Genomic DNA, 19,902 nt, shown 5'->3' with positions numbered 1-19,902 from the left:
GTCCACTGTACTCTAGCCTGGGTGACAAAACGAGACTCCGTCGCAAAATAAAATAAAATACATAAAATAAAATAAATATTGGGGAGACCAAGGTTCTTTTGAAGTCTCATAGTGGCTGTCCTTAGAGACAAAAGATGACAAATGTTTTCTGTCAGAACTTTAAAAGGTGCTAGACTCTCAGTTACCACCGGTAACACTCTGGTCTGGATGACAGAGCAAGTCTCCTTCTAAAAAAAACAAAAAACTAAAAACAAAAAAGCATCTCTGATCCCCGAGTTTTCAGTGAGACTGATTTCAGTAATAATACAATTTCAGTCTCCTGCACAGCCTGCTCTGTGTGAATTACGCTTTCTCTATTGCAATGGCTCTGTCTTGATAGAAATTACCTCTGTCTAGGCAGCAGGCAAGGTGAACGCCTTCAGCGGTCATATTGGAAAGTAACTCATGAAACAGAGGGTTAAATAAAACTCATCCGATGAGAATTTATGGTTTATAGGGTATGACTCCCCAGACCCCTCAGGTAGGAATATGGGCAAGATTTAAAAAAAAAAAAAAAAGCAGAGCTTAGTCCTCATATCTACCTACCTATCTATCTATCCATCCATCCATTCATCTCTTCATCCATCTATCCATCATCATCTATCTGCTTCTGAGACCTGAAAGGCTAGTAAAGGTAATCAAAATATCCTTTGTTGATATATTTTAAGGTGGCCGCTCCTGCAAACAGAAGCAGCCCTGCAAAGCGGTCTTTTATTATTATTATTATTTTGAGATTGAGTTTCACTCTGTCCTCCAGGCTGGAATGCAGTGGCATGATATCTGCTCACTGCAACCTCCACTTTTTGGATTCGAGCAGTTCTCCTGCCTCAGCCTCCCGAGTAGCTGGGATTACAGGCACACACCACCATGCCCAGCTAATTTTTTTTTTTTTTCTATTTTTAGTAGAGATGGGGTTTTGCCATGTTGACCAGGCTGGTCTTGAACTCCTGACCTTGGGTGATCCGTCTGCCTCGGCCTCTCAAAGTGCTGGGAGGCAAAAGCGGTCTTTTGTGGGGGAGATTTGCATCTGTAGAAAATCTGCATTGCTGCAGCCTGGTTTTCTCTGAGGCCCTCCCTTGTCCAGATCTAGGAAAGAGGAACTGACAGTCTGACACCCTGAAAGTCTGAAAGAAACATTTACCATCTTTTTCCTCCGAGGACTGCTACTGTGAGGTTTCATCTTCATAACAAGATCGCCTTTGCCAGCCAGGCTGCTGCTTCTCCCCTTCCCATAACCTGTTTTGCCAGGATCCAAGCCCCAAATCTTTCTGTAACCACAAGATGGTATATAAGCTGCTACAGCTCTTTGTGGGGTTGGAGTGCTCGCCCTGTGTTCTCCGTCATGGACATGTTAATAAATTAGTATGCCTTTTCTCCTATTCATCTGCTTTGTGTGGCCTAAGCTCTGATTTTTTCGTCTTGCACAAATTCCTATCTAAGGGATCCGGAGAGTCATGCCCTACAAACCATAAATTCCAGGAAGTGCTGGGAATATGAGTGAACCACTACACCCGGCTTCTTAACCATTTTTAAGTGTACAGTTCAGGGGTGGTTTTTTTTTTTTGTTTTTTGTTTTTTTAAGATAGGGTCTCACTGTGTCGTGCAGTGGTGCAATCTCAGCTCAATGCAACCTCCATCTCCCGGGTCTAGTGATCCTTCCACCTCAGCCTCCCATGTAACTCGGATGACAGGCATGCACCACCATGCCCGGCTAATTTTTTTTGTGTGTGTGTTTTTGGTAGAGACAGGTTTTTACCATGTTGCCCTGGCTTGTCTTGAACTCCCGAGCTCAAGCGATTCGCCCTCCTCAGGGAGGCTGGGATTACAGGCATGAGCCACCTCACCTGGCCCAGTGTGGTTAACTTCCATTGTTTGGTGACAGATCTCTGGAGGTTTTTATCTTGCAAAACTGAAACTCTATACTCATTGAATGACAACTCTCAGTTTCCCCCTCCCCTAGCCCCTGACAGCCCTCGTTCTACATTCTGTTTCCTTGAGTTTGACTGTTGCAAATATATCTAGAGGTGGGATCATGCAGTATTAGTCTTTTTGTGACTGGCATATTTCACTTGGTATAATGTTCTTCAGGTTTACCTATTTTGTAGTGCATGACAGAATCTCCTTTTTTAAAGGCTGAATAATATTCTACTGTGATATATAGCACCTATTTTGTAGCATATGACAGAATCTCCTAATATTCTACTGTTTGTATATACCACATTTTCTTTTTAAAAATACTTTATTTGGCTGGGTGCAGTGGCTCACGCTTGTAATCCCAGCACTTTGGGAAGCCGAGGGGGGCAGATCACGAGGTCAGGAGATTGAGACCATCCTGGCTAACACGGTGAAACCCCATTTGTACTAAAAATACAAAAAATTAGCCAGGCGTGGTGGCACGTGGCTATAGTCCCAGCTACTTGGGAGGCTGAGGCAGGAGAATCACTTGAACCAAGGAGGCATAGGTTGTGGTAAGTGGAGATCGTGCCACTGCACTCCAGCCTGGGCGACAAAGTGGGACTCCATCTCAAAAAAACAAAAACAAAAACAAAACAAAAAACACTTTATTTCATTTTTTAAACTGTTATTATAGGTACAGGGGTATATTTTTAAACTTTTATTATAGTTATGACAGAATCTCCTTTTTAAAAGTGGAATAATATTCTACTGTGTGTACGTACCACCTATTTTGTAGCATATGACGGAATCTCCTAATATTCTACTGTGCATATATACCACATTTTCTTTTTAAAAGTACTTTATTTTATGTTTTAAACTTTGATTATAGGTACAGGGGGACAATGAACGGTTTGTTACATGGGTGAGGAGGACTACACTGTGATTTTTTCATCTTGCTCAAATTCCTATCTAAGGCATCTGGGGAGTCATGCCCTACAAACCATAGATTCTCACTAGATGGGTTTTATCTAACCCTACATATCGTGACTTACTTTCCAACCTGACTCTGGCATAGCATTACGAGACAAGGAAGAAAATAAAAATATTTTATTTTAAAACACGTTTCTTTGCCCTATCTTGAAATGGCCCTGCAAAGCTGTCCTCTGTGGGGGAAAATTTGCAACTGTAAAGAATCTCTATTAATGTAGCTGGATCTTTTTCTTCCAGGCCCTCCTAATCCTAAACAGATTAACTAGGAGTCTAGTGCCTTTAAAAAATATGAATAGGTCTGGGCGCGGTGGGTGGCTCACACCTGTAATCCTAGCACTTTGGGAGGCCGAGGTGGGTGGAGCACGAGGTCAGGAGTTCGAGACCAGCTTGGCCCACATAGCAAAACCCCGTCTTTACTAAAAACACAAAAAATTAGCCAGGCATGGTGGCAGGCGCCTATAATCCCAGCTACTCGGGAGGCTGAGGCAGGATAATTGCTTGAACCCAGGAGGTGGAGGTTGCAGTGAGCCAAGATCATGCCATTGCATTCCAGCCTGGTGACAGTGCGAGATTCCGTCTCAAAAAAAAATCTGAATAGGAAACATTTGTCATCTATTGTCTCTAAAGGCAGCCACTATAAGACTTCAAAAGAACCTTGGTCTCTGCAATCTTTTTTTTTTTGGAGTGGGGGATTACAGGCACCTACCATCACACCTGGCTAATTTTTGTATTTTTAGTAGAGATGGGATTTCACTATGTTAGCCGGGCTAGTCTCAAACTCCTGACCTTAGGTGATCCACCTGCCTCAGCCTCCCAAAGTGCTAGGATTACAGGCGTGAGCCACTGTCCCTGGCTGGTCTCCACAATATTTTAACCTGAACATTTCCTTTCTATGATCCCAGTGATCCCAGGTCTTTAGACAGCTCAGCTGTTGTAACCAAACGAGTTACAGAGAAATGCCACACTTTGAGACAAGTTAAGGAGTCTTTTATTAGCCGGCGACCGAGAGGCAGCTAACGCTCAAAATTCTCTCGGCCCCGAGGAAGGGGCTAGTTTTGTTTTTATACCATAGTCTAAATAGGGGAGGGGGAAGTTTAGCTGAAGCAATTTTTACAGAAGCAGAACTGGCAAAAGTTAAAAAAATTAATTGGTTACAAATGCAGTTACAAAAAATAAACAGTTCCAGGTGCAGGGACTTAAACTATCACAAAGAGAGAAATGCAGGGGTTTGGGGTGCCATCCACCGCACACATCCCCAGGAGCTGCTAGTGCAGCTTGCCTCAATATCTTATCGGTAGGTACATTTCTGGACGTGCTTTGAGTCAGTTTACACTAGTTATGCCTTAAGGGAGGGAGGTGAAAGGGGGCTGCAAGTGAAACTAAAATGGAGTCTGTCCGGCGCTCTCTCTCTGCTAGGAGAGAGTTACTCAGGTTAAAACAAGGTAGGGTATCACAAGAAAATTGTCAATCAGTGTTGCAGGAATCAAAAGACCAAAGTAACCAAATGGGTGAAACAGGAGGATTTTATTAAGGTGTGCACTGGCTCAGCTGATTCGCCTCCAAAAGACTGAGCCCTGAACAAAGACAGGGCTTGACTTTTATACATACCACTGAGGGGGTTGGCCATCTAGTTGCGCGAAGCTTACAAGGCAGGCAAACGGACTTACAGAGGCAGAACAAAGGCACTTAATCATACAGTGACAGGTTTTGCAACTTGAGGAAAAATAGGAACTTACCAAACTAAGGCAGGATTTACAGCTGGTACATGTCCTACTTGAGCATGTCTGATGACCTTGTTATGTTACACAGACGAGAAAGAGGAATCCCTAAAACTGAGTAAAGTAATCTTGAGTTTCACTAAGGAAGGATTACTAAGAGGGGAGTGGGGAGCCAGGAGAAGAGAAAAGCCTGTTTTCTCATTCTTGCCCATAACTGGGAGGGGAGGGGGCTCTGGAGCACATCCTTTGAGGGCTCTGGTTTTGCAGATAGTTATCAAATCTTTGCCAGAGCTCTGCTGCCTATTGCCAGGTCTTGGAGTGGGTCAGCCTAGCAAGAGAAAACTTGTTTTTCTCTTTTAACCCCTGCTTCACCAGAAAATGTTTAAATTTATCATAGCCTGGAAGCCCTCCTACCTTTGAGTTGTCCCACCTTTCTGGACCAATCCAATGTATTTTTTTTTTTTTTTTTTTTTTTGAGACAGGGTCTTGCTCTGTCGCCCAGACTGGAGTGCAGTGGTGCAATCTTGGCTCACTGCAAACTCCGTCTCCCAGGTTCACACCATTCTGCCTCAGCCTTTCGAGTAGCTGGGATTACGGGTGCCCGCCACCATGCCCGGCTAATTTTTTATATTGTTAGTAGAGACAGGGTTTCACCATGTTAGCCAGGATCCTCTCCATCTCCTAACCTTGTGATTCACCCGCCTGGGCCTCCCAAAGTGCTGGGATTACAGGCGTGAACCCCCGTGCCCGGCCCAGTGTATTTCTTAAATGTATTTGATTGATGTCTCATTCCTTCCTGAAGTGTATAAAACCAATCTGTGCCTTGATCACTTTGGGAACATGTTCTCAGGACCTCCTGAGGGCTGTGTCATGGGCCATGGTCACTCATATTATGCTCAGAATAAATCTCTTCAAATATTTTACAGTTTTATTGTTTTTATTGACAATGAACTTGTGACACGGGGATTTTTGTACAGATTGATTCATCACCCAAGTATTAAGCTCAGTACTGATAAAAGAAAAACTTCAGCTGAATTAAATTTAAAAGAGTTTTTTAATTTTAATTTTAATTTTTTTTTTTTTTTTTGAGATGGAGTCTCGCTTTGTCGCCCGGGTTGGACTGCAGTGGCCGGATCTCAGCTCACTGCAAGCTCCGCCTCCCGGGTTTACACCATTCTCCTGCCTCAGCCTCCTGAGTAGCTGGGACTACAGGCGCCTGCCACCACGCCCGGCTAGGTTTTTGTATTTTTTAGTAGAGATGGGGTTTCACCATGTTAGCCAGGAAATTTTAATTTTAATTTTAATTTAATTTTAATTATTTTTAGAGACTGAGTCTCACTCTCAACAAACAAAAAAAACTCAAACTCAAAAACTCAAACAAACAAAAAAACGAAAAAAATCCCCCTTCTCTCTTTTCTTTTCTTTACTTTTTTTTTTTTTTTTTTTTTTTTTGAGATGGAGTCTCACTCTGTTGCCCAGGCTGGAATGTAGTGGCACGATCTCGACTTACTGCAACCTCTGCCTCCTGGCTTCAAGTGATTCTTCTGCCTCAGCCTCCTGAGTAGCTGGGACTACAGGCGCATGCCACCACGCCCAGCTAACTTTTTGTATTTTTAGTAGAGATGGGGTTTTACCATGTTAGCCAGGATGGTTTCCATCTCCTAACCTCATGATCCACCCGCCTCAGCCTCCCAAAGTGCTGGGGTTACAGGTGAAAGGCACCACGCTGGGCCAATTTCCCTCTTTTGATAATTTTCTCAATTTGAGAGATTGATGAAAACCTTAGTCACTGATGTCACTATTACCATCATAAATGTACTTATTTGGTCTTGAAACCACTGAGAAACAGTAGAACAGTAAGTTTCTAGAGGAGGGAACAAGGACTGAGTAGAGGGTACCTCTATGCTGGGATGTTCTGTTTACAGGAGAAAAACAAAACTCGGTATGTTCTAGGATCTAGGTTTCCTTAAAGTCTTAGTTTGATTATGTCCCATTTAGCACGAATGACTCTGTTTTGTTTGGTTTGGTCTGTTGAAGCCTACTGTATGAGCTCAGTCCAAAATAATGGCCTTCCTTAATTTTGTTTTAAAAATTCCCCCTTTTTGGCCAGGTTCTCACTTAAGTGAGAGTGTGACCAAAACTTAGGGCCTTATTGCCACTCTGTTATCATTTTGGGTTGAGGGTCTCAGCATGTCATTCCTAGGTCATGGTGACCTCATGGTCGCACATTTCTTTTAGCTTTTGCCATTCCACTTGAAAAGAGACCATTTGATGCTTTAGAGCTGGCTGTGTACAAGCATTAAAAACCTTTGAGAGAATACAGCACATCAGGGAGACTATTATGGCTATCGGGAGGATAATACCAAGAATTTGGAGTACACAGGGTCCCCATACACCAAATCCTAAAATTCAATAGAGAATGAGTTGGAGGAAGAGTTTACTCGCTTGACTAAGTAGTCTTTTCATTAATCTCCTACAGCTGAATTTGTATAATCTACATTTGACGTGTTTCTCCACAGGCCACAAGTGTCAACAGATACCCAGGTACTTTTCTGTTTCGAGAATTCTGTTATTCAGCATGACTTTCACAAAAGAATTTAAAGGCTGTTGTGTAATGATACCCTTTAAAGTAGACTCTGCTGGCCGGGCACGGCACGGTGGCTCATGCCTGTAATCCTAGCATTTTGGCAGGCTGAGGTGGGAGGATCACCTGAGGTCGGGAGTTTGAGTGCAGCCTGGCCAACATGGTGAAACCCCGTCTCTACTAAAAATACAAATACTAGCTGGGCATGGTGGCACATGCCTGTAATCCCAGCTACTCAGGAGTCTGAGACAGGAGAATCGCTTGAACCCGGGAGGCGGAGATTCCAGTGAGCCAAGGTCATGCCACTGCACTCCAGCCTGGGCAACAGAGCGAGACTCCGTCTTAAAAACAAACAAAAAGAAAGGGTCGGGTGTGGTGGCTCACGCTGTAATCCCAGCACTTTGGGAGGCTGAGGTGGGCGGATCACTTGAGGTCAGGAGTTCGAGACCAGCCTGGCCAACATGGTGAAACCCCGTCTCTACTAAAAATACAGAAATTAGCTGGGCGTGCTGGTGGGCGCCTGTAATCCCAGCTACGTGGGAGGCTGAGGCAGGAGAATTGCTTGAATCTAGGAGGCAGAGGTTGCAGCGAGCTGAGATCGTGCCACTGCACTCCAGCCTGGGTGACAGAGGGAGACTGTCCCCCCACCCTAAAAAAAAGTAGAATCTGCCATGGAGCCTATTATGAGGGATACATTCTAGTTATTGCCACTTTTATTCTAAACCATGGAAAAAGGACCTAACAAATGATGTCCTTCTAGAAGAGCAAAGGCGGTGTTTTCTTTAACACATGATATGGGTTAAAAGGCGTGAATGAATGTTCTGTTTCTGACTTATTATGAGGCAACATATGTACCATTAAAGTTTTTCACCTACACTGGGCCTTTATCTTTTATCTATTAAAGTATAAGCTTATTCATATATAAGGCTGGCTGTAAACTCCTTTACAAATAAAAGTATACTCCATAAGTGCACATAATAGACCCCTTTTCCACTTCTATTGTTCATAGAGGCATAAATAAGAAAAAGTATTCAAAGATAAGAGTCTCATGATAATAGAAAAATCTTCTTTCTTTGTTTTGGTTTTTTGAGACGGAGTCTCACTCTGTTGCCCAGGCTGGAGTGCAGTGGCATGATCTCAGCTCACTGCAACCTCTGCCTCCCAGACTCAAGCAATTCTCCTGCCTCAGCCTTCCGAGTAGCTGGGATTACAGTCTTGCGCCACCACCATGCCTGGCTAATTTTTTATATTTTTAGTAGAGAAGAAATTTCACCATGTTGGCCAGGCTGGTCTAGAACTCCTGACCTCAAGTGATCCTCCCATCTTGGCCTCTCAAAGTGTTGGGATTACCGGCGTGAATCTCCACTCCCAGCCTAGAGAACTCTTTCTTTTTTTTTTTTTTTTTTTTTTTTTTTGAGACGGAGTCTCGCTCTTTCGCCCAGGCTGGAGTGCGGTGGCGGGATCTCAGCTCACTGCAAGCTCCGCCTCCCGGGTTTACGCCATTCTTCTGCCTCAGCCTCCCCAGTAGCTGGGACTATAGGCGCCCGCCACCACACCTAGCTAGTTTTTTGTATTTTTTAGTAGAGACGGGGTTTCACCGTGTTAGCCAGGATGGTCTCCATTTCCTGACCTCGTGATCCGCCCATCTCGGCCTCCCAAAGTGCTGGGATTACAGGCTTGAGCCACCGCGCCCAGCCCCCAGTCTAGAGAAGTCTTGATCTGTGTTCTTGGGAAAAGCTGTTCCCATTAAGGATGCCGTCTTCTTCTGGGGAGAGATGTCTCTGGTTAGTTTTACTTTAAGGGTTCTGGTGGGTGAACAGTTCCAAGAATGTGGAGGTATGCTTCTCAGTTGTGAGATTATGAACCCAAAGTTCAAGGTTCCAAAGTTTTGCTGCAATGTGGATGGCAAGGACAGTCTTTCTCTGATGTTCAGAAGATCCATTCTTCGGGTTCTGGATTGTGAAGGGGTTGTCCTCAGTGAACCACACAAAGCTTTCTTTGTCTGCTGAAAATACACTGTAGCATAATAATCTACTGCTACAGCATTAGCCCTTTTGCATGGGAAAGCTTTTATACAACCAAAAAACAAGCATTGAAAATGACAATTGAATGAAATCCCTTTATAACTGTTTAAAATGGCCCACCAGGCAGCCAAATGTACCTGAAGCTTTGATTGTCTTCCCAAGAACATGCAATCAAACATTGGTTTTAAACTGTTTCCTTGGCCGGGCTCGGTGGATCACGCCTGTAATCCCAGCACTTTGGTAGGCCTAGGCAGGTGGATCATCCGAGGTCAGGAGTTCAAGACCAGCCTGGCCAACATGGTGAAACTCCGTCTCTACTAAAAATACAAAAAATAACCGAGCGTGGTGGCAGGCACCTGTAATCCCAGCTACTCAGGAGGCTGAGGCAGGAGAATTGCTTGAATACCCAGAAGGCGGAGGTTGCAGTGAGCTGAGATCACACCATTGCCCTCTAGCCTAGGCCACAGAGTGAAACTCCATCTCAAAAATAAATAAATAAATAAATAAATAAATAAATAAATAAAAACCATTTCCTCAATTTATAAGTACATATATTCAATTTGGATTATTTTATCTTTTCCATGATGAGTCATGGAATACAGAACCTTTAAGAATAAAAGCTTTTTTTTCCTCAGGAAGGACAAGGCGGCCGTCCTGGTTCTCCATGAGTCCATGCTTGACACTGGACTTAGGTCCTCTTGAATGGCAGTTGCTTCTCCAATTTAGGTGCATAGCAGTGATAACTAATGGGTTATCGCAGGTAATTTGATTTAGACCATGGAGTTCATTCAAATTGTATATCTAAACAATTTTAATATTGGCTGATTTAGCATGATAATCTGGCAAAGTATTTTTTGGTATTTCATTAATTTTTGTTTTACTTGTGTTAGCAGTTTTATAAACCAGTCAGGTTTTTTTTTTTTTTCCTTACTGAAGCAACAGGAATTCTTACCCAGTCCAATACTTGGGGAATTGTGGAATTCCTGGGGAATTCTTACCCATGATATGATCTTTTAACGTTTATTTATTTTTCCATGATATGATTTTAAAGTTATTAGAAACCTGTACTTGAGTGCTTTTCAGAGTCCTTTCCATCCTTTTAGGAACCTTTTAAAAGATACCATATGCTAGGATTTTGTGTGCTTGTGAAGTTTTCAGAAACTGCATCAGCCTTAAGTAATTAACTGTGGAAATGACTTTAAATAGTTATAGTTTTTATTTATTTTATTTTATTTTATTTTATTTTGAGACGGAGTCTCTGTTGCCCAGGCTGAAGTGCAGTGGTGCGATCTCGGCTCACTGCAACCTCCGCCTCCCAGGTTCAAGCAATTCTCCTGCCTCAGCCTTCTGAGCAGCTGGGATTACAGGCATCCACCACCACATCTGGCTAATTTTTTTGTATTTTTAGTAGAGCGGGATTTCACCATATTGGCCATGCTGGCCTCGAACTCCTGATCTTGTGATCTGCCCACCTCGTCCTCCCAAAGTGTTGGGATTACAGGCGTGAGCCAAGGCACCTGGCTGTTTTTTGCTTTTTTCAATCAATTTTATGGGCACCTCTGCTCCATAGAGTTTGACCTTATTTATTTGAACACAGATACTGAGAAGGGACAGAGGTTACCTGGACTATAAAATAATGCAGTGATTCTAGACTCAACAGGAAATCTTTCAATAGAGCATTATTGTTGTTGTTTGTTTTTTATTTTTATTTTTTTGGTGCTGTAGAATAAAATCCTTTGTGCATTTTTTTTTTTTTGAGATGGAGTTTTGCTCTTGTTACCCAGGTTGGAGTGCAATGGCGCTATCTCAGCTCATTGCAACCTCCACCTCCCAGGTTCAAGGGATTCTCCTGCCTCAGCCTCCCAAGTAGCTGGGACTACAGGCGACCACCACCATGCCAGGCTAATTTTGTATTTTTAGTAGAGACGGGATTTCTCCATGTTGGCCAAGCTGGTCTCAAACTCCCAAACTCAGGTGATCCACCCACCTCAGCCTCCCAAAATGCTGGTATTACAGCATTTCGGTGAGCCACCGTGCCTGGCCTTTTTTTCTTTTTCTTTTTCTTTTTTGAGATGGAGTCTCACTTGCTTGCCCAGGCTGGAGTGCAGTGGCATGATCTTGGCTCACTGCAACCCTCACCTCCTAGGTTCAAGTGATTCTCCTGCCTCAGACTCCCAAGTAGCTGGGATTACAGGCGCATGCCACTACACCTGGCTATTTTTTGTATTCTTAGTAGAGACGGGTTTTTGCAATGTTGGTCAGGCTGGTCTCAAACTCCTGACCTCACGTGATCCACCCACCTCAGCCTCCCAAAGTGCTGGGATTATAGGCATGAGCCACTGCACCCTGCCTTAACTCAGTATCTTAGTCCATATGTCCTATAACAAAATACCACAGACTGGGTGATTCATAAACAATAGAAATTTATTGGCTGAGCACCTCAGCCTCCCAAAGTGCTAGGATTACAGGCATGAGCCACCGTATCTGGCCGGATTTACAGACTTTAAAATAATCTTTATTTTTTCAATTATAAAATTATTAACCCACTTAGAACAGAAAAGCAATATGGAAAAAGGAGGAAAGAAAGGTCTTCTGTACTTGGATGGGGCCAGGTTTGGGGCAAGGAACTGGCACTGTGGAGCTTGGTGCTTGCCCACAGGACCAGCAGGCTATGAGGCAACTGACATGCCCCAGGGAAAGTCATCTTGAGTTGCGTCTTGACGATGAGGGGGTTACGGGTCCAAGCTGCAAACTTCTTAAGCCATTCTCTAAAACATCCACACTCCGGGACTGCTGAGATGGAAAGAGAGAAATTAGGAGGTATCAACTGGTGAGAAATCACAGGGAGGAAGGGAGGGAGAGGTGAGGATGAGATCGTCATGAAGAGAAAAGAGCTGGCACCAGAAGGACCGAGAAGGCCTGAAGAAAAACAGGGAGGTGACAAGAGCTCCTTAGAAAAGGGAGATTGTCTGTTGACTCTGCTGATAGTTTCTTCTGCTGTGCAGGAGCTCCATTTAATTAGACCCCAATTGTCAATTTCTGTTTTGGTTGCATTTGCTTTTCAGAATTTAATCATAAATTGTTTGCATAGACCAGTGTCCAGTAGAGTATTTCATATTTCCCAGGTTTTGTTCTAAGAGTTTTGTAGTTTGAGGTCTTACATTTAAGTCTTTAATTCATCTTGAGTTATTATTATTATTATTATTATTATTCTTTTTTCTTTTTTTTTTTTTTGAGACGGAGTCTTGCTCTGTCGCCCGGGCTGGAGTGCAGTGGCTGGTTTTCAGCTCACTGCAAGCTCCGCCTCCCGGGCTTATGCCATTCTCCTGCCTCAGCCTCCGAGTAGCTGGGACTACAGGTGCCCACCACCTCGCCCGGCTAGTTTTTTGTATTTTTTAGTAGAGACGGGGTTTCACCGTGTTAGCCAGGATGGTCTCGATCTCCTGACCTCGTGATCCACCCGTCTCGGCCTCCCAAAGTGCTGGGATTACAGGCTTGAGCCACAGCGCCCGGCCAATTATTATTATTTTTGAGGCAGAGTCTTGCTCTGTCGCCCAGGCTGGAGTACAGTGGCACAATCTTGGCTCACTGCAAGCTCCACCTCCTGGGTTCACGCCATTCTCCTGCCTCAACCTCCTGAGTAGTGGGACTACCAGTGCCCACCACCACGCCCGGCTAATTTTTTGTAGTTTTAGTAGAGACGGGGTTTCACTGTGTTAGTCAGGATGGTCTCGATCTCCTGACCTCGTGATTCACCCGCCTCAGCCTCCCAAAGTGCTGGGATTACAGGCGTGAGCCACCGTGCCCGGCCCAGGTTATTATTATTTTTTAAAGCAAAGCCTCACTCTGTTGCCCAGGCTGGAGTGCAGTGGCACGATCTCAGCTCACTACAGCCTTCGCCTCCCTGAACTCATGCAGTCTCCCACTTCACTCTCCCAAATGGCTGGGACCATGGGCACATGCCACCATGCCTGGCTGATTTTTGTATTTTTTGTAGAGATGGGGATTTGCCATGTTGCCCAGGCTGGTCTTGAACTCTCGGGCTCAAGCGATCCACCTGCCTTGGCCTCCTGAAGTGCTGGGATTACAGGCGTGAGTCATCATGCCCTGCACATCTTGAGTTATTTTTTTTTTTTTCTTTCATGACAGAGTCTTGCTCTGTTGCCCAGGCTCCTGGAGTGCAGTGGCGTGATCTGGGCTCACTGCAACCTCCCACCTCCCGGATTCAAGCAGTTCTCCTGCTTCAGCCTCCAGAGTAGCTGGGATTACAGGCACAGAGATGGGGTTTCACCATGTTGGCTAGACTAGTCTCAAACTCCTGACCTCTTGATCTGCCTGCCTCGGCCTCCCAGTGCTTGGATTACAGGCGTGAGTCACTGCGCCCGACTGAGTTAATTTTTGTATATGGTGAGGGGTACACATGGACACAAAGATGGAAATAATAGACACTGGAGACTCCAAAAGAAGGGAGGGTGGGAGGGAGACCAGGGTTGAAAAACTACCTATTGGGTACTATATGCCAGTAGACTGGGGGACTCAAACCTCAGCATCACACACTATATCCATGTAACAACCCTGCACATGTATCCCTGGAATCTAAAAGAACAAGAGGGAGCCCCTGGTGCGAGAGGAGAACCCCCCCCCAAAAAAAAACAGGCAATGGGGCCGGGCACGGTGGCTCACACCTGTAATCCCAGCACTTTGGGAGGCCAAGGCGGGCAGGTCACTTGAAGCCAAGAGTTCAAGGCCAGCCTGGGCAATATGGTAAAACCCTGTCTCTACTAAAAACGCAAAAATTAGCTGGGCATGGTGGCAGGTGCGTGTAGTCCCAGCTACTGGAGAGGCTGAAGCACGAGAATCATTTGAACCAGGGAGGCAGAGGTTGCAGTGAGCCGAGATCGTGCCACTGCACTCCTGCCTGGGTAACAGAGTGAGACCCTGTCTCAAAAAAGAAAAGAAAAAAAAAAAAAAAAGGTAGGGGTAAGGGCAGTGGGCAGAGGTGTGAGGGGGCGCGGGGCTGCGGCAGGCGGTGAGGGGCAGCAGGCGGTGAGAAGGCGGGGGGGGGGGGGGGGGGAACAGGCAGGGCAACTCCTCACCTTTATCCTTTCAAGCTGTCGCTTTATGGCTCGGCTGTTTTTATCTAGCTCCTCTAACTTCTCAGAGGGGTTGAAGGAAAGCGGTTCGTTGTGGTCCACAAAGTTTTCCCAGCAGTCAGTAAACTCTGAGATCGAAGAGGGAAACCAGACAGGCCCCAGGGGCAGCAGCTGCAGCGCCAGGAACTCTTGCTTCCTTTCCCCTCTCTTCCCTTCCTCTCCCTGGACATTGCTCTGTCCGGGGAATTCTCCCTCCTGGGTGGTGTGGGATCTTGGGCCTCCACCGAGCCACAATCCTTCCTTCCTGGCTTCCCACAGATCCCGACCCCCCCACCCTCCCACCTCCCCCGCCCGCCCCCTCCCCCTCCCCCCGCCAATCCTGAGCCCCCGGGGGTTTGCCCTCTTGGAACTGCAAAGCCTCTTTCCTACCTGGGAGGCCCATGACCTTCACCGGGACCTGGGATCCACACAGAAGCAGCAGCCCCTCCTGATAGTGCGGGAGCCAGTGGTAGTACAGGCGGGAGGCGAAGATGCGCAGGTTCAGATGGTCGTGAGCCTTGATGAAGTCAACCAGCTCCCGGGCACAGGAGGGGCAGGGGCTCCACGTGAGGTAACAGGTGACTTGGTAGCACTGGGTTTTGTCCAGTCCCATAGACTCGATCTTGTTAATAAAGCGAATTTCTGCATGGTGCTTTTTCTGGGGAGGGTCCCGGGAGGTGAGAATAGAGAGGCCAGGAGTCACGTGACTGGGGGCGGGGGGCTGGGACTGGGGCGGGGAGGGGGTGCGGTGGGGTCTGTCCGGTGAACTTTCTAGTGGGTGGCCCGGCCTAGCACAGGGCAAGCACCCGCTTCGTGCCCTCCTTGATTTGTACAGTCCTGCACTCGCGCACCCGTGTGTTAATTCATCTGTCCCGAGGCTTCTACAGCTTTCTCTAAATTGGACAAAGATCCCAGTGTCCAGAGGAAGAGAAACACCTCCACGCCCCAGTCCCGAAGCTTTGTGGACCTTGCCTTTGGACACCCGCCTAGGAGGCTGTGTCCAACCTGGGATGATCCTAAACAGCAGGTGAGAGCCGGGGCGAGGGGCGGGGAGGCAGGGCGGGTCCGGGCTGGCAATACAGCGGAGGGCAGGGATGGGATGGAGTTGCACTCAGACCGTGGCAGGGCACCTCGGCTTCCCAGAAGTAGTAACTGAGCTGAGATCGGGAGAATGAGTAAATGAGAGGAGCAGAAGGAGCATTCTACAGAAGGGATTCCACAGAAAAGATTCTACACAAGGGATGACTTCTTCGGAGGCCCGGGGACGGGAAGGAATGGGGAGCGTCCTAGGGAAGCTGGGCCACTCAGACCCAGCTAAGCCAAAACCCAGGCAGGGACCGAGGACTAGGAAGACACAGAGGGTGTTAAATCAGCAATTGAGAAATTTGTAGGCAGGCATTTCATGTATTTTCTGCACACATCAGATGGGTTTAGCCCCTGCCGGGCCTGTGCCCAGAGAGCCCGTGCGGCACCTTGTTTTTTAAGTAGCCTCTGGTAGGCGTGGAGCCATTCTGCGGCGTCAGCTGGTAACACAAGAGGGCCTTCCTCCGGTAGTAAGGCTTGCTGACACGGCGCTTGTTGTTAAACTGTAAGCTGAATGTTTCGGCTGTTAGCAGAGCCATCGTGTTTCTGTGCAACAGAAAGGGAAAACCAAAGATGCAGGGAGCGTCATCTGGAGCCACCCCAGGCTCAAGCCACTTTTCAAACCCAACTCTTTTTTGTTTTCTGAGACGGAGTCTCCCTGTGTCGCCCAGGCGGGAGTGCAGTGGCACCATCTTGGCTCACTGCAACCACCGCCTTCCAAGTTCAAGTGATTCTCCTGCCTCAGCCTCCCAAGTAGCTGGGATTAGAGATGCCCGTCACCACACCCAGCTAATTTTTGTATTTTTAGTAGATACTGGGTTTTACCACGTTGGCCAGGCTGGTCTCCAACTCCTGAACTCAAGTGATCCACCCACCTTGGTCTCCCAAAGTGTTGGGATTACAGGCGTGAGCCACTGTGGCCAGCCAAACCCAACTCTTTCTGTTCACTTGGACCCCTCTCCTTGGGGAGGGAGGGTCTCCCCTTTAGTTGTTGGCCAGGAGGACTGCAGTGGAGGAGGGGGAGGAAGGGCTAGCAGGAGGGCAGGAGGAGGGGAGTGCTCCCTCGCACCTTGTCTGCTACTTCCCGTCCTCCCACCTGGGAGGGCACCCGCTGCTGCCCACAGCTGAGGCTCTTTGCATGGGACTGCCCTGACCTCATCACTATTCTGCCTGGGTTGGGTGGGGATCCCCTGCCTGAGAACTGTGGGGGTGCCTTTCTGGCTCCGCTGAGCTCAGACCTTCTCTGAGCTGCTCACACGCCTCTCGCCTGAGTCCCAGATCCCTCTTTCCAGCTGCAGTTGGACACCCCCTCCTTGAGGTCCACAAGCCTCTCGACCCCTACATGTCCAATACCAGAACCCTTCTTCTTGGGGTGTGACGGGGTGGAGACTGGAGCTTCCTCTAACACTGTGCTCTTTGCTTAGGTGTGTGTTTCACAATTTTGTCTGCACAAACAGAGTTGGGTTAACAGGAAAAGCTGTTGTCACCAAGGGAGTGTTGTGACAGATTTTTGGCTGAAGGAGTTACATCGATTTTGCTCTCCTGAATTGTGATTACATTCTACAGAGGATTCAATTTTGGATTTTGCTTTTATTTTATTTCATTTTATTTATTTATTTATTTTTGAGACAGAGTCTTACTCTGTCGCCCAGGCTGGAGTGCAATGGTGCAATCTTGGCCCACTGCAACCTCTACCTACCCAGTTCAAGCGATTCTCCTGGGTTCAAGCGATTCTCCCACCTCAACCTCCCAAGGAGCTGGGATTACAGGCACCCTCCTTCATGCCCGGCTAATTTTTGTATTTTTGTAGAGATGGAGTTTTACCATGTTGGCCAGGCTGGTCTTGAACTCCTTTGACCTCAGGTGATCCACCCACCTCGGCCTCCCAAAGTGCTGGGATTATAGGCGTGAGCCACCATGCCCAGCCAGGACTGTGATCCGTGCTGCCTCCCTGAGGGCCTGAGCTCCCTTTCTTTGGCCTCTCTGATTGGTTATTGCCCTTCTACTTTCTATTCTGCTTTCTGGAAAACCCCTGAGCATTTCAAGCCTCCAAATCCTGAGAATTTCTGCAGCTTTCCCAAGCAGGAGGACCAGGGAGAGGGGAAGAGAAGATGCTGGCAGGGGCAGCAGGGCCAGGGTGACCTCTCCCAGCTCGGGGCCCCAGCCCTGGTCTTTCCGGGGACAGATCCCCCATCCTCGCAGTATTTCTGCCACCCATCCTCCAACCCATTAAAAATAAGAAAAGTGGGCCGGGCGCGGTGGCTCAAGCCTGTAATCCCAGCACTTTGGGAGGCCGAGATGGGCGGATCACGAGGTCAGGAGACCAAGACCATCCTGGCTAACACGGTGAAACCCCGTCTCTACTAAAAATACAAAAACTAGCCGGGCGAGGTGGCGGCGCCTGTAGTCCCAGCTACTCGGGAGGCTGAGGCAGGAGAATGGTGTGAACCCGGGAGGCGGAGCTTGCAGTGAGCTGAGATCTGGCCACTGCACTCCAGTCGGGGCGACAGAGCGAGACTCCGCCTCAAAATAAATAAATAAATAAATAAAAATAAAAATAAGAAAAGTGAATGAAATTCTCCACTTCAAAATAAGAGCTCTTACTATTTCAGTTCAGTTAATTCCTGGCATTTTACTATTCATGTTTTTTTTTTTTTTTTTTTTTTTTGTAGTTTTAGTAGATAAGGAGTCTCCCTATGTTGACCAGGCTGATTTGGAACTCCCAGCCTCTAGTGATGATCCTCCTCTCTCAGCTTCGCAAAATGTTGGGATTACAGGCATGAGCCATTGTGCCTGGCCAAGCAGGAGAATGGGGTGAACTCGGGAGGCGGAGCTTGCGGTGAGCTGAGATCGTGCTCCAGCCTGGGAGACAAACAGAGATTCCGTCTCAAAAAAAAAAAAAAAAAAAAAAAAATCAGAGTAGCACCTCCATCCCCCAGGCCCAGGCCCTCTTCTAAGTGCTGAGAGAGTCTGAACTCCTGTGATGCTGCCCTAGGGCCTGCAGGGGCCATTCCCATCTTACAGAGGAGGGGCCAGAGGCGCAGAGAGGCGGGGTAACCCGCCCAGGCCACAGAGCTGGGGACAGATGGAGCTGGGGCCCCTTTCCAGGCCAACCCTGTCCAGCCTCTGCATCACAGGGCCCTGCAGGAGGGAGCCATTGGGGACCAGGCTCTCGTCTTACTAAATTTTAAAATAAAAGCATTTCTCCTTATCATTAAGTTTTTCCCTATATTCCATGTTACTGGTGTCATTATAAATGGTGAATGCTGATTGTGAGGAGGAGCGTGTGTTTGGGGTCATCTGCATCCTCCTCTACCCACAGTGGAGACATCCTTGGGAGACAAGATTTACCTTGTGCTTCAGAAACCATTCCCTCCCCACACCTTCTCCTAAGACTCTGTATTGAAACAAAGTAAATCTTACAGAAAGTTCATCAAAGCGCTGTGAACAAAATTCCAGATTGCTCCTGTCATCCTTTAGTTCAGTTCTCCCAGTTCCAGAACCCAGGAATGTCAGGAAGCACACAGAGGGAGCACCCTCCAAGGTGGGGAGCATCAGCCCAACTATGACTTTTAGGGGAGAGTCTCAGCCGGGGACCTGGACTGGGGCAGTTGGGGGAGGCAGCCCATTCAGAAGCAGCAGTGGGGCGACCACACAGCAGGGCAAAGAGCTTGGGTGGGAGTGGGGGCAGCAGGGGAGTCAGAGGGGAAGGAGCCCAGGGATGGGACTGGGGCAGCGGGAGGCCAGGGCTGATGCCTAGAAGGGCTGCCAGGCAGGAAGGGGCAGCAGAGGACCCAGTGGACAGAGTGGGCAGCGGTACCTGATCTGTGCTTCTGGCCACAGCTTCCTTAGCAGTCTTGCCCCTGCTTGTCTGAGGCACTAAGTTTCACTTTTGTTTCCAGGCAGCTCTCCCAAAAGTCACCTCCCAGGGCTTGATGAGGGTGGCTCCACCCTCTCCCTTTTTTGGGGATTGGAGTGGGAGGGCCCCGGGTGCTTCAGATCCCTCAGGCTCCTTCTTTTCTTTTCCCTAAGTTCCTCAGGCTTGGCAGGGGAAGTCTGATGGAGATGCCTCACCTCCCATCCTCCCATCCCCAATTCCCTCCCCAGGTACAGCCAGACCCAACTCCCTCCCCAGGTACAGTTTACAAAGGAACAAAGGCTGGATGCACTGGCTCACACCTGTAATCCCAACATTTGGGAGGCTGAGGTGGGCAAATCACGAAGTAAGGAGATGAAGACTATCCTGGCCAACATGGTGAAACCCCGTCTCTACTAAAATACAAAAAATTAGCCAGGCGTGGTGATGGGCGCCTGTAGTTCCAGCTACTTGGGAGGCTGAGGCAGGGAAATCACTTGAACCTGGGAGGCAGAGGTTGCAGTGAGCCGAGATCACACCACTGCGCTCCAGCCTGGTGACAGAACGAGACACTGAAAAA

The 19,902-nt window shown here is 47.4% G+C and overlaps 1 protein-coding gene across 7 annotated transcripts; it reads right to left on the bottom strand.

Moving 5' to 3' along the window:
* Positions 1–11,657: 11,657 nt before the first annotated feature.
* On the bottom strand, positions 11,658–19,388 carry APOBEC3H (apolipoprotein B mRNA editing enzyme catalytic subunit 3H). 7 transcript variants are annotated; one of them, XM_026448481.1, is made up of 6 exons: positions 19,287–19,361; positions 18,890–19,068; positions 15,856–16,012; positions 14,774–15,041; positions 14,348–14,472; positions 11,658–12,044 (listed from the first exon to the last, which is right to left on the bottom strand). In XM_026448481.1, exons 2-6 carry the CDS (start codon positions 18,937–18,939, stop codon positions 11,952–11,954), a joined length of 693 nt encoding a protein of 230 aa, XP_026304266.1. In that variant the 5' UTR covers positions 18,940–19,068; positions 19,287–19,361; the 3' UTR covers positions 11,658–11,951. The 7 variants fall into 7 exon arrangements, 4 of the variants coding, with proteins under 4 accessions (XP_026304266.1, XP_026304267.1, XP_026304268.1 ...); XM_026448482.1 differs by having other exon boundaries at positions 11,658–12,041; XR_003306949.1 differs by having other exon boundaries at positions 14,348–15,041.
* Positions 19,389–19,902: the final 514 nt, after the last annotated feature.

This window comes from Piliocolobus tephrosceles, chromosome 19 (genome assembly GCF_002776525.5).
Source record: "Piliocolobus tephrosceles isolate RC106 chromosome 19, ASM277652v3, whole genome shotgun sequence".
In the NCBI taxonomy this organism is placed as follows: domain Eukaryota; kingdom Metazoa; phylum Chordata; class Mammalia; order Primates; family Cercopithecidae; genus Piliocolobus; species Piliocolobus tephrosceles.
Note: the sequence above shows the minus strand (reverse complement) of the source record. Positions and strands in the feature narration are given on the sequence as shown.

Bases quoted from the DNA above. Each gene is read 5' to 3' on its own strand.
- APOBEC3H (XM_026448481.1), bottom strand. From the start codon at position 18,939: ATGACAGGAGCAATCTGGAATTTTGTTCACAGCGCTTTGATGAACTTT. The intron at 15,042-15,855 runs GTGCCGCACGGG...GACCCTCCCCAG, and splicing joins GAGGCTACTTAAAAAACAAG to AAAAAGCACCATGCAGAAAT. The intron at 14,473-14,773 runs GTAGGAAAGAGG...CTTCGATCTCAG, and splicing joins GAAGGTCATGGGCCTCCCAG to AGTTTACTGACTGCTGGGAA.